Below are 13,532 nucleotides of genomic sequence, written 5' to 3' on the forward strand. Positions count from 1 at the left end.
ATTTTTTTTAAAGATTTGCTTATAGTTTTTAATTATTTATAATAGTTGTAGTTAAATAAAATAAATATTTATAGCTAATAAGATTTTTTATAGCTTATAATATTAAAAAAAAACAAAATAGAAAAAAAAAGTTATTTAATTTTTTTTTTTAGAAATAGCGACCAATGTTGGTCGCTATTTGGTCAAACAGTCAAAACTTAATTAGCTAACCAAAAATAGCGACCAACGTTGGTCGCTTTTTGTAAATCCAGACTCAAAAACGGGTTTCCCCCTCCCATTCTCTTATTTTCTAAAATAAAATTTCCCCAACTCTCTCTCAATATATTCCCCCCCTTCTCTATTTCCCTCACACAAATCAATCCGCCCACCCCGCGCCACCACTGTGACCGCCTGAGCCACCGCCGGATCCGCCGCTGCCACCCTGCCGCTGCCCCTTCTTTCTCCTTCTCACCTAAAAAAAACCTAGGTTTGAATTATAACCTTGAATCTTTTGTTATTTCTAGTTTTTGTTTCAATTATTTCATATTGTAGTTTAAGGATAGAATTAGTGTTTAAATTCTTTGAACATTGTATTTTGTTGAGGATTAGGGTTTAGGTCTTGTTTTAGTTAGCTTTGTTAATTAATTTTATTAACTAATTAGGTTATTTAGTTGTGTGAATTTAGTTTAGTTAGATTTAAATTATACTTGTATTGTTTTGATAGTTTAGTTGGAATCTAGGGTTTAGGGTATGAATTGAACCTTTGGATATGAATTGAACTTTTAGAGATGAATTGAGCTTTAGATATGATTGAACCTTTAGGATATGAATTGGACTTTTAGTTTATGTATTGGATTTTTAGTTTATAAATATGAAATTTTAGGATATGAATTGAACTTTTGTGGATATGAATTGAACTTTTAGGATATGAATTGAGCCTTTAGGATATGAATTGACTTTTAGGATATGAATTGTACTTTTAGTTTATGTATTGGAATTTTAGTTTATTAATTGAAATTTTAGGATATGAATTGAACTTTTTAGGATATGAGTTGAACCTTAAGGATATGAATTGAACCTTGAGAATGAAAATTGAAATTTTTGTGTATGAATTGAACTTTTAGGATATGAAATGAACCTTTAGGATATGAATTGAAATTTTTGTGTATGAATTGAACTTTTAGGATATGAATTGAGCCTTTAGGATATGAATTGAAATTTTTGTGTATGAACTGAACTTTAGAATATGAATGAGCCTTTAGGATATGAATTAAACCTTTAGGATATAGAATTGGACCTTTTACTTAATTTTTTGATTAGCATTTCCATACTTTTGTCACTCAAATCATTGTCTGAATCCGAAGAATATCACCATCCCATTAAGCTTGTACGGATCAAAACTTGGAAGAAAGTTGAGAATAAAACTTCCTCTTCGTCTTTGTCATTACAGAGTCTTATGATCCCCGTTTTAATGTGAACTGCCATGAGCAACGGACAACTTTCCTTACCATCAACCTTGTCACTCTCAATTAAAACTCTTCCTCTTGGAAAATGAAGTAGAGAATTCCTCATCATAACCTCTTCTTTTATCTGCTTAGGAAATGTTAAATTCCTACCTACACCATCACTGTTGAAACACATGCCATTGCCTTCTCATCATCATTGTCGCTAATGAACGACAATGATCAAAACATACCCTGTCGGTACCTGTGGTACTGTATCCAAGTTATTCTCTGTATCCAAGTTCATCCCGAGTAATAGTACTACGAGAATAATCACCAAAGCCACCAGACAGCTTTATGATGCCAATGAAGCAAGATGAGCTATTCAATGAGACTCGTATTGTAAAGAAAAAGAAAGAGACTGATCTAGAAAGGTGGGTCGAGGGCCGAGCCTCGACTATACATGTAAGTTTTTTACTTTTCATTAAGTATTTTGATTTACTTTTATATAAATTTTGAAATACTAATTCAATGTAATTTTTCTTATAGGGTCGCTTCACAACTGACATGGAGGAATTCATACGCAGTCAGCCACCTAATGAGTCGGGCGAGGCAATCCAAATTTCGGACGAGGATGCTGAAAGAACACTCCTTGAGTACTTTATATACTTTGAACTAGACAATAGAACCAGTTTTCGAATGAGCTTGTAATAAGCGTTAACTTAGTTTTGTTAGCTTAATGTGTTAGTTCTATTGAACTTTATACTTTGTTGGTTTTAATGTTGTTGTTGTGTTGTTGTTGTTGTTGTTGTTGTTGTTGTTGTTGTTGGTATTGTTGTTGTTGTTGCTTGTAATAGGGAATTTGGTATGATGGCAGGTGGTGTAGCTGCCAAAACAGGCAGTTAATGCCAAAATTATACCCAGAAAAGCGACCAACTTTGGTCGCTTTCTAATTAAAAAAAATATTTTCTAGGAAATAGCGACCAAGGTTGGTCGCTAATTAACCCAGATTTCCTAAAAAGCGACCAACTTTGGTCGCTATTCTATTAAAAAAATCTGGAAAATAGCGACCGATTTTGGTCGCTTACGTTTAAAAAATAATTAAATTCTTGAAATTAGCGACCAATTTTGGTCGCTTATGTTTAAAAAAAATTAAAAAAAAAAAGCGACCAATTTTGGACGCTATTTTCCAGATTTTAAAATATAATATTTGGTTTACAGACCAAAGTTGGTCGCTATATTTTGATTAATAATAAATAAAAAAAATATAATTTAAATATAGAGACCAACTTTGGTCGCTAAATTTATATTATTAAAATATTAAAGCGACCAAAGTTGGTTGGTATATTGTTTACCCGGAATATTTGGTCCGTTTACCTTAGAGACCAAAGTTGGTCGCTAATAGAAAAAGCTGAGGCGAGAGCTATACCTTCTGGAACCGGCCTGGATTTGAACTGGGGAAAAAAGGACGACCAACTTTGGTCTCTAAGGTAAAGGGACCAGCAAAATAGCGACCAAGCCAGTTTGGACGCTTTTTGGTCGCTTTTTGACTTGTAAGCGACCAACTTTGGTCGCTTTTTGTGTTCGCTTTTTTCCGGATTTCTAGTAGTGATAAATAGGGGTAGCTAAACCCAAAAGACGGGGGGGGGGGGGGCTGCCAGAGAAGCTAGAATAAAGAGAATCTCTTGAGGAAGAACAGCTCCTTCTCTTCCTTTCTGTTTCTCCCATGTTCATGATGCAAATCGGTCATAGATGTAAGCTTATCACATATGATTGATGTATAATTATTATATGAAGAAATATTATTTGCGATTATTCTTCCCTTTCATTTTTACACCCTGCATATCTAGATCTGAGATTAATTATGCTTGGCTAAGATTTACCTTCTATAATTCTGGTAATTAGTTCGACAAAATGGTTTTATACTTTTTGCTCCAACAGCATTGTCAATGATTTGATTTATAATTATCAGTATATTCCAATTTCTCATAATGCCCTTATAATTTCTTAAAACCATATTTTACTCTCTACCTTCTTTATCTATTTAACTTCATCCTATGCTCTACATTATCTTCATCATAGTATACATTCTTTCTTCTCGTCTACGATATACATCTCTATCACATATTTTTGGTTCGTTTAAATTCTCTCGAGTTCCAGTAGAAACTATAGGCACTTACACTTTCTATGCAATCATTAACTACTTGGTCATTATTTCGTATTATTATTTTGTGCAAATCTCGTCAAATTTTTGTTTGTCATTGTTTAGTTTTAGTTGTTTATACCAATGTCCATTAAAATAAATTAGCCAGGCAGCAAGTATATGATTGTTAGACATGATTCATGATCATTTTAGGGAGTTTTAATATACATATCAATTAGTACAATATAATACCCTTTTAGATAGTAAAATGTTATTAAATTAGGATAAATCAGTATAATATACACATAAAAGACAACCGGGGATGTAGCTCAAATGGTAGAGCGCTCGCTTTGCATGCGAGAGGCACGGGGTTCGATCCCCCGCATCTCCACAAATATTTCCTTTTCCAATTTCTTTTCATTCTATTTTCCATTAACCAATTTTCCTAGAAAAGACAATGGATTTTTGAGGAAAACGAGAATACTAGCCAGTTTGTGTTTGGCTAATTACTCTGAAAAGCACTTTTGAGCAATAATTTGTGTTTGGCCAAGCTTTTCAAAAAGTGTTTTTAATTATCAAATTATGAATAAGGACATGAATAGATTTACTTTATAGTTAATATTGTAAGTAAATAAATAATTTCAAAATTTTGTTATTACATGCAATAATTAAATCTTTTCATTTTATTTAAGTAAAATATGAAAATAAAATTAAAAAGTACTTAATTCTTTTAATATAAGTTAAATATTAAAAATCATTCAACAAATATAAAAGCATTCACCGCTAAAGTCACTATATATTAGAAAGATATCCTAAAAATAAGAAGAAATATTTATACATTAGTATCCTAAGTATTAGGTTTAACGGTTATTTTGGTATATACTATATTTTGTTAAGGGCATTTTTGGTAAGAAGAAAAGTCAAAACTGCTTCTGCTTCTGCTTTTGGGAAGAAATTACTTTTTTCTGCTTCTTAGAAACTGCTTCTGCTTCTTCCCAAAAGCACTTTTTTTTCTCAAAAAAGTTTGGCCAAACACCTCAAGTTAGGCAAAAAAAGTGCTTTTGAAAAAAAAAAAAAAAAAGNAAAAAAAAAAGGTGCTTTTGAAAAAAAAAAAAAAAAAAGCACTTTTGGCCTCTTGAGAAGCTTGGCCAAACATGCTATACGTCTCACAGTAATCTCTTCCAAGTTAGACACTTAAATGTTGTTAATTCAGATTGAACTCAGTTTTTATGTCTTACTTTGATTTGAAGAACTTAACTACCAGTTCAAATGAACTCAGTTTTTAAATCGAAATAATAGATAAAATTATAAAAATAATACTAATTTGCCAATAGTATACTCATTTTTCTATAAAATAGGGAGTATGTCCAACGGTCCAAGAGCAGCTAAACAATAAATTACGTATTTTGGAATTTGCAAGTATTTCATGAAAAAGTTTCTGCAACATAAAAGAACGTAACAAGATAGTAGTAGTTTTTTCGTTTTGAAATATCGTCAAACCTCCGCTATTAATTTTACAACAACAACATACTTAGTATAATCCCACAAAAGGGGTCTGAGGAAGGTGGTGTGTATTGTATGCGCAGACCTTACCCCTACCTGACAAGGTAGAAACCTCTACTATTAATTTTAAAAGTTAAAAATGTTTCTTAGATAATAAACTTATCCGTAAACTTAAACATTCAGCTTGAGTCCATTTGATTAATCCTTTGTTACTTACTTTTCCTTTTTTTCCTTTTATGGAACTCAAAAGGGAAAAATCTCATAATTTTTCATTTTATGTCCATTATTTGTTATTCACTGTATATAATTTTAAGAAGGAAAAAAAGGAAAAACTTATCATTTTGAATAGGACATGACATTGTGTGACTTTAAGCTTTGTGAACTTTAATGTTAAATATGTTATAATATTTTGTGTGACTATAAAACTTATACTCTAATTAAATTGAATTCAAATTTACATTAGTGTCATTTATTTTTGTGACAATATTAAAAAGAAATATGATCACATAAATTAAAAGAGATGGTGTATTAATTATTCTAAAAGGATCATATATATTCTTATTTTCCTTTCATTTGCTCTAATTATGACTTAAACTTCAAATAATGTTGTGTGTCAATTATGCAATCATGCACACCATCTGTGAAAATAAAATATCTACTAGTATAAAAATAAAAAACTTAAGCCGGCCTAATGAGTAATGAATTATCACGCCGGTGACGGATTTCCTCGTTACCAAACTCAATTGAACCCGTAAAAGTTGTCGGACCCAATTTCCCCCTTTGCCTAGCCTCCACGTGTCCTATTCCTTTCAGTTCCCTAAGACCGACGCCGTCACACCCACCTCTGTTTTTTCCGTCCAACCGATAAAATGTCCAAAATAACTTTTATAACTTTGCTTTTATCAAAATCAGTTTATACTAACCAAAATACAGTCATTAAATTCGGCCGGTCAACTGAAACCCTAATCGCACCTACCCTAAAACTTCCTCTCTTTCTCTCTCTACATTCTTCGTTACAATCTCTCAGATCGGCGCACCGGAATTTATGGAGCACGATGAAGAAACTCAGTCTCATCAGTCCGGTGGCTCTGGATCTCGATCTCCGGAATCGCCGAGATCTAACGGGAGGATAACGGTGACGGTAGCATCAGCGCCGCCTCCTCAGAACACCTTAACTTTAGCTCTACCGATACAGCAACCGCAACCTCTTAGAACGTCCGGCGGAAGCGGTGGAGGTGGCGGTGGTGGAAGGGAGGATTGCTGGAGTGAAGGCGCTACGGGTGTACTGATCGACGCTTGGGGTGAACGGTACCTGGAGTTGAGCAGAGGTAATTTGAAGCAAAAGCACTGGAAAGATGTAGCCGACATTGTTAGTAGCCGTGAAGATTATAGAAAAACACCTAAAACTGATATTCAGTGCAAAAATCGAATTGATACTGTGAAGAAGAAATACAAGCTGGAGAAGTCTAAGATCGCTTCGGGTCAAGGTCCGAGCAAATGGCCTTTCTTTGAGAAGCTGGATCAGTTGATTGGTCCGACGGCTAAGATCAATCCAACCATCGCCACCGGAGGTGCTGGACCGTCTAATTTATATTCAGGTAATCAAAAATTCCAAGTGCCTATGGGTATTCCTATGGGAGTTAGGTCCCTTCCTCATCTTCGACCACATCAACAGCTGCAATCACAACAGAAGCAAAAACAACCTTTTAGGAAGAGGCCTCACGTTGATTCAGACACGTCGGAATCGGAGTCGGAACCGGAGCTTTCGCCTGATTCAACTGATAGTTTTCCACCGGGAACTTTCCAGAGAAAGAGGCCAAGGATTCAGAGGGAATTGATGAACTCAAGCGGAATGAGGCAGGGGACACGTGGAGGAAGTGGAGAAGCTAGTGGAAAGGGCAAAAATTGGGGGAATTCAGTGAGGGAGTTGACACGGGCTATTCTGAAATTCGGGGAAGCTTATGAACAAGCAGAGAGCGCGAAGATACAACAAATGGTGGAGATGGAGAAACAAAGGATGAAGTTTGCTAAAGAACTGGAATTGCAGAGAATGCAGTTTTTTATGAATACACAATTGGAGCTTTCACAGCTGAAGAATCATAGGAGGGTTGGGAACAGCAACCACCGTAGCAACAATCATACCACCACCGCCAACAACCACAATAGTAGTGATAGCTCATAGCAGTATTTGAGGTCTAGTTTGTGACTGAAATTTGAAGGTAAAAGGTCCACAGCCTTGGTGTCTGACATGAATTTGTAGTTGTAATTTGGTAGTTTTATTGCTAAACTATCTCTTCATTTCAAAGCCAAGTTGTAGAATATATATAGTTCAAGTGAGTTATATTCAGCTGAACGAAGCTCCAGCCCCGTTCCATCTTTGCCTTTTCTTTTATATTATATGATCATAAAAAGTATAGCAAGTATAGTAAAATAATCTTTCTAACTTTTACAAAGGTGAAGCTGCGATGGATGTTGTTAATGGTGTTTATGTTAATTGAAGAAGTCAATCCTAGCTCCATCCACTGGATTCATGCAGCTGCAATTCCGTTTCTATGTTGTTGTTGTTACTGCTTGGTGCTACTGCTTTTCTTTTCGTCTTTCGTGAGCTGAGGGTCTTATCGGAAACATACTCTCTATTTTCAAGGTAGGGGTAAGGTTTGCGTGCACTACCCTCCCCAGACCCCACTTGTAGTATTGCACTAGGTTTGTTGTTGTTGTTGTTGTTCTCGTGTCCGACGGTGTTTATTTTAAACTGCACTGATCAATGAAGAAGCTAGTCTAGTTAATTATCACCTCCAACATCAGTAATAACAAGTTAATATTAAGTTGTGAACCGAGTAAAACTCGTACTGTTTCAGTAATAGAAAGATAAAATCACTGTGTGTGTATTGTAAAACTGAGGCAGATGTTCCCTTATGCAATCTATACATCTAAAACCTGATCTTCATTGAGTACGGATCTTCTCTTCACTGTCCTATCTTTTCCAAGCATGTTTGAAAGTTGGAAATAATCAGCACAGAACTCTTAGCAACTATCAAGAGGAAATCCACCTCAGCTTAGTTTGATCAGCAAATTAGTTTAGTGTATGTATTTGAGCAATGACAGAAGACTGGACACGGTTGATAAATATCAGGTTAAGGTGCAGTTTGATAAAATTTAGAAGGGGAGCCTTGACGCGACTGGTAAAGTTGTTGCCACATGAACAGGAGGTTACGGGTTCGAGCAGTGGAAACAACCTCTTGCAGAAATGCAGGATAAGACTGCGTACTATAAATCCTTGAGGTCCGGCCCTTCCCCAAACTCCGGGTATAGCGGGAGCTTAGTGCACCGTGCTGTCCTTTTGCCCATCAGATTCCACTCTTTCAGAACAAAACCATGAATTGCAGAGACTAAGCCTTAAAACAAAGCCAGGGTGAGTTCAGGACACTAATTATATATTTCCAAAAGATGGAAAATCAAATGCTGCTTTATACTGAAGGTAATTGATTCTTCCTTTGCCCTTTCTTCTTGGGTTTTGTTGATCTGACAACTTGTTTATTTATTGTGCAATGCCTACACCAATTACTCAAGTTAGAGACCTCAATTCACTAGTTGCTAAATGAAGAAACAGATGATGCTACAATAGACGTAATAAAGAAAAAAGAAGTGTAATAATTATAAATTAAAGCCTTCTAGAAGATCAATGATGTGATCATATAAAATTGAAATCACTGGGCTAATGCATACTCAGCGCAATTATGTTAGTGATAGTACAACATCAATTGCCATTTTGAATGGACTATTTTCACATTTGAATTTTGAAGTTATTCATTTTCTTTCCTCATAGTTGTTTCTTTGAGAGAGAGACATTTGGTTATATATTATATAATAGAAAGTCTCAAAACGGTGATTGATTTTTTTATGATTATCTTTATTTACAAAGTTAGCATTAGAAATAGAAAATAGGGAGTCTACAATTCCTTTAGGTTGTATAATACTCGAGAGATGTGCATTCACTCGTTATATACTTATATTTCAGCGGGCACAAAAGACGTCAAAGTTGTTCAAAACAATATAAAAAATAAAACTTCTAGAAGCTATTTAAGGTATATTGTTCCGAATTAATAATAATAGCTGAAAATTGAAACCCGCAGGTGACTATCATCAAAGGTGGATCTGATATATAAGAGGGTGTTTGCCTAAGCTTATAAGCCGGTAAAACTAGCGTATAAGTACTTTCTGGCTTATCTACGCGTTTGGTAAAGTAAAAAGTGCTTGTAAATCAAAAATAAGCCAAAAGCCATAAGCTGGTTTCCCCCAGCTTATGAATTTTTAGCTTATAAGCACTTTAAGTTTGATCAAGATTTTTACTATTTTATCCTTAGAATATTTCTTTTTAGAACAAAACTCCTACATCGATACTCACTGCCTCAAATATTCAATCTAACCCCTCTCCTCCCTAACCCCCCCACCCCCCCCCCCAAGATAAGCACTTTCTGGCTTACGCTTTTCGACTGAACTCGTTGGCTCCGCGTCCACTTTTCTCTGGCTTGCTCTTTCAAATAAAATTTTGGCCTGCCTTTGTGGCACTAGTGTGCCACATAAGTCATGGGAGAAAGGTGACCACATCTAGTTCCGAGGTTGGCCCGACTTTTAACTCGTACATTTTATGCTTCCTCATAGCTGATTTTGGGATTTGAGATTTGGCCAAAATATGAGCAAAATTTATGTCCAAATATGAGTTTTGAAAATAAATCCCAAATTTAATTTGGGAAAACTCATGGCCAAACGGGGCCTAAATATTAGGAATCTGACGGTAATGTCTCAGATAAGTCATAACTTACCGATCTCTAGCCATTAAATATAGATTTACCAAAACTAGTCAAACACATATAAAAATTAACAACCCAAATAAATAAAAATTCTTTCTCTCCAAGAATCACGCGCAAATATCTTCTTCAATATTTTTAAGTGTGATCAACAACATTAGATGCAAGACGGAAATTTTGTGGATGAGGTAACAAACAAAGTGATGACTTATATCTCTTTCAATGGGTATAGTTGAAATTTATTAAAAATATATAGATGAATCAATATACAAAGTTTGAGGAAGATTGGAGGTGATTTGGTATCAAAATTCGTAGTGAAAATCGAGTTCAAGAAATTCTTCTACGACAAATGTATCAAACGTGTATAACGCATGTATCACACATGCAGGTATACATGGATATACATGTAATACACATTTGACACAAATATGATATATATGTGATACGCATATCATCTTTTTCCATGTTCATCTTCTACTTCAAATTTCAATTTAAACTACCTAAAAACTCTACCAAATCATACCAAAACTTAGATTTGAACTCCTTAAGATATATCCAATTTATTTCAACAACACCAACTCAAAAGGCAAAAATTTAATTTTTCTTTTGCAACAAATAGCTAGTTGGCTAATATTGATAATATTTTATGAATTGAATAATTTTTGCATTAACTTACTTACGGGTAATTTCTCTTAAATATTTATAAATATCTAATAAATATTCTAAAATAAATATAATGTTTACATAAAAATGACTGGGTTTGACTAAACCCGCTCCGCGTCATCAATAGCATTTATTTCCCCGTTGGGCCATAGACGTGAGAAACAAGCTCGTCCAATATGTAGCTCGATATCTTTGATGGGTATACACATGGGTTCTTTAATGGCTTGAATGTTATCTCTAATTTATTCTTTTATAATAATTTTATTATACCCCCTCCGTTTACTTTTACTTGTTATGTATATTAAAAATAAATTTTTATTTTTACTTGTCATTTTACACATATTAAGAGAAGATAATTTTTTTTTTCCTGTTATACCCACAATTACTCATTCAAATCAACAACAACAACAACAACTTATTCCACTAATGATGTCTGTGGAGGGTAGTGTGTACGTAGATCTTACCCCTATCCTGAAGGAGCAGAGAGGTTATCTCCGAAAGACCCTCGGCAGTTACTTCAAATCATTTTTTCAAATCCAACAAAATATGCATCAATTAATATGGGTATCATGAAAAATTATGCATTTCATTTATTATTTATTAAAGGACGTAAAATGTCAAAACGTGCCAATTAAAATTGAATATGTGAAAGCGAAACATTTTGGTAAAGACTGGATTCTATTGCAACTTTTCCATGAGTAGGTGGTCGCTGGTCAGAATTGATACAAATTGAAAGCGAAATTTCATAAATTGAGCAAATTCAAATGCTAATCCGACGTAGCTCTCTAATGGCTGTTATTTGCCTTAATCAATGCCGTTAATGCACTTTTATCATCCCAACATCACTGAATGTCATTGTTAATTCAATAAAATATGACTTTTTTATTAGTTAACTAATATCTCTGTCTTATCAAAGTCTATGGTCTAAATCTAATATTCTGACCAGAGAAAAGTTTAATTTTGTATATAAATTCTTTTTATTTTTTATTTTAAGAAACAAGATAAAGTCTTTTTTTTATTTAATCATATGGTACGTGGAGTGCACTGACCCGATTAATTTAAATTCACACAATATAGTTCAGTTAAGAGAAAAACGCTTCCTACTATAAAAGAAATTCTATTAATGTGTGAAATCGGTCTTGGGTTGTTTATGAATTTTTGTGATTGATCTGAGTGAAAATTTTGAAAAACGATTTTTTGGAGTTTTTCAAATTTTCGAAAAATTTCAAAATTCATCTTCGAGTGAAAATTGAAAATATTATGGCCAAACACTAATTTCGAAAAAACGTGATAAAAATTTTCATGGCCAAACGTGCTCTAAGAGCATGTTTGGAAAGCCACCTTGGAAATAGATTTGGGTGTAATTGGATGTAATTACACAGTTTGGCATGTTTGTTTGGCCAAGTAATTACTTGGTCGGCATGGAATTGGGTGTAATTGGAGGGGTGTAATTGCACTCTCCAATTCTTAAGGGGGAGGTGAGAATTGGTGGTAATTACACTGTGTAATTACAAGGTTGTTTTTTAGTGTCTTTCCTTTTATTTTTATAACTTTTTATTTCTATTATTTTAATTTTTTAAATTTATTTTTTACTTTTTAATTTCTTTTAAAATTAACAAAATATATTTTTCTTTGTACATTATTTATCTTTTATTTCTCTGCCTTTACTTCTTGTAACTCCATGTAATTGCTTATATTTTATATTTTATTTACTTTATTATTCTATTTTTGAAGCTACGCCTCCTAATATTAGAAATAATGAGTCAATAACAAGCCTGGCATATAATGAGTGATGCAACTAAATTGAAATTTCGTTGTTGAATATGGTTATAAACTTATTATGTTTCCTAATCTTAAGTTGTAGTGGAACTTGCTATTATTATGTTGGAATTTGACATATGTTAAACTATTTTTATTTTTATTTTTGAATTTTAAAATTGTGTTATATTCATGGTTCTAATTTACTTGTTTTAGTAGTATTGACTCACATTGCATGTTGTTCATTTTTTAGTTAGAATTGATAGATTAGTTTTGTCAAATAATATTTGAATAATGTTATGACATTATATTTATAAATATTAATTTAATTTATCAAACATGAATTCCATGATGTTCTTACAAAACGTATATTTTTAGTTTTTATAAGTGTCTAAACTAAAGATTATTAATTTGAAATATATATATAAATTATTTTACAATATTAGTTATAAATATATGATTACTAATTAATTGTGACGACCCAAAGGGTCATCACCTGTTTCCTCATTCATTCTGTGCTTCCGAGGCCTTGAAAACCTCATTTTTACTTGCCTCGATTTGCGTGTGCAGTCCGGACGCGTAGCCGGAAAGTTTTTTATGTTGAAATATGTAAATTCTGTGAAAAATTTGAAGAATTTTGATATTAATATGTTTAAGGTTGACTTCGGTCAACATTTTTGGTAAACGGACCCGCACTCGAGATTGGACGGTCCCGGAAGGTCCGTAGAAAAATATGGGACTCGGGCATGTGCCCGGAGTCGAATTCCGAGGTCTAGAGCCCGAGAAATGAATTTTTCTGTGAAATTGTTTTTGTGAAATTATTAAGGAAAATGGAAATGAAAATTGATTAAAAGACTGTGGTATCGGGCTCGTATTTTGGTTCCGAAGCCCGGTACAAGTCTTAAATATATGTTAAGCGCTTTCTGTAAAGTTTGGTCGAAATCGGACGTCGTTTGACGTGTTTCGGACCTAAATATCTAAAGTTTGAAGTTTATGAAGTTTGAAAAGGAAAATCATGATTTTGAGGCTCGATCCAATGATTTTGAGGTTATTTTGGCGATTTGATCGCTCGAGTAAGTTCGTAAGATGTTATTGAGTTAGGGTGTGTGATTGGTTAGGAGCCCCGAGGGCTCGGGAGTGTTTCGGAGGTGTTCCAGGATGGTTTTTGACTTTGAAAAGTTGCAGAAGTTCTGCTTCTGGTGTTCAGAGAATTTGTTCTCTGCGATCGCGATTCCA

General features: G+C 33.8%; 1 protein-coding gene and 1 non-coding gene across 2 annotated transcripts; both read left to right on the plus strand.

Annotated features, from left to right (window-relative positions):
* Nucleotides 3,883–3,955, plus strand: TRNAA-UGC. The gene has a single exon. It is a non-coding gene; the product is annotated as a tRNA-Ala (tRNA).
* LOC109208394 (trihelix transcription factor ASIL2) lies at nt 5,750–7,516 on the plus strand. The gene has a single exon (XM_019371532.1). The coding sequence runs from the start codon at nt 6,113–6,115 to the stop codon at nt 7,247–7,249; it is 1,137 nt and encodes a 378-aa protein (XP_019227077.1). The 5' UTR covers nt 5,750–6,112; the 3' UTR covers nt 7,250–7,516.

The sequence above is a fragment of the Nicotiana attenuata genome, chromosome 1 (assembly GCF_001879085.1).
Source record: "Nicotiana attenuata strain UT chromosome 1, NIATTr2, whole genome shotgun sequence".
Classification (NCBI taxonomy): domain Eukaryota; kingdom Viridiplantae; phylum Streptophyta; class Magnoliopsida; order Solanales; family Solanaceae; genus Nicotiana; species Nicotiana attenuata.

Bases quoted from the DNA above. Each gene is read 5' to 3' on its own strand.
- LOC109208394 (XM_019371532.1), top strand. From the start codon at position 6,113: ATGGAGCACGATGAAGAAACTCAGTCTCATCAGTCCGGTGGCTCTGGA.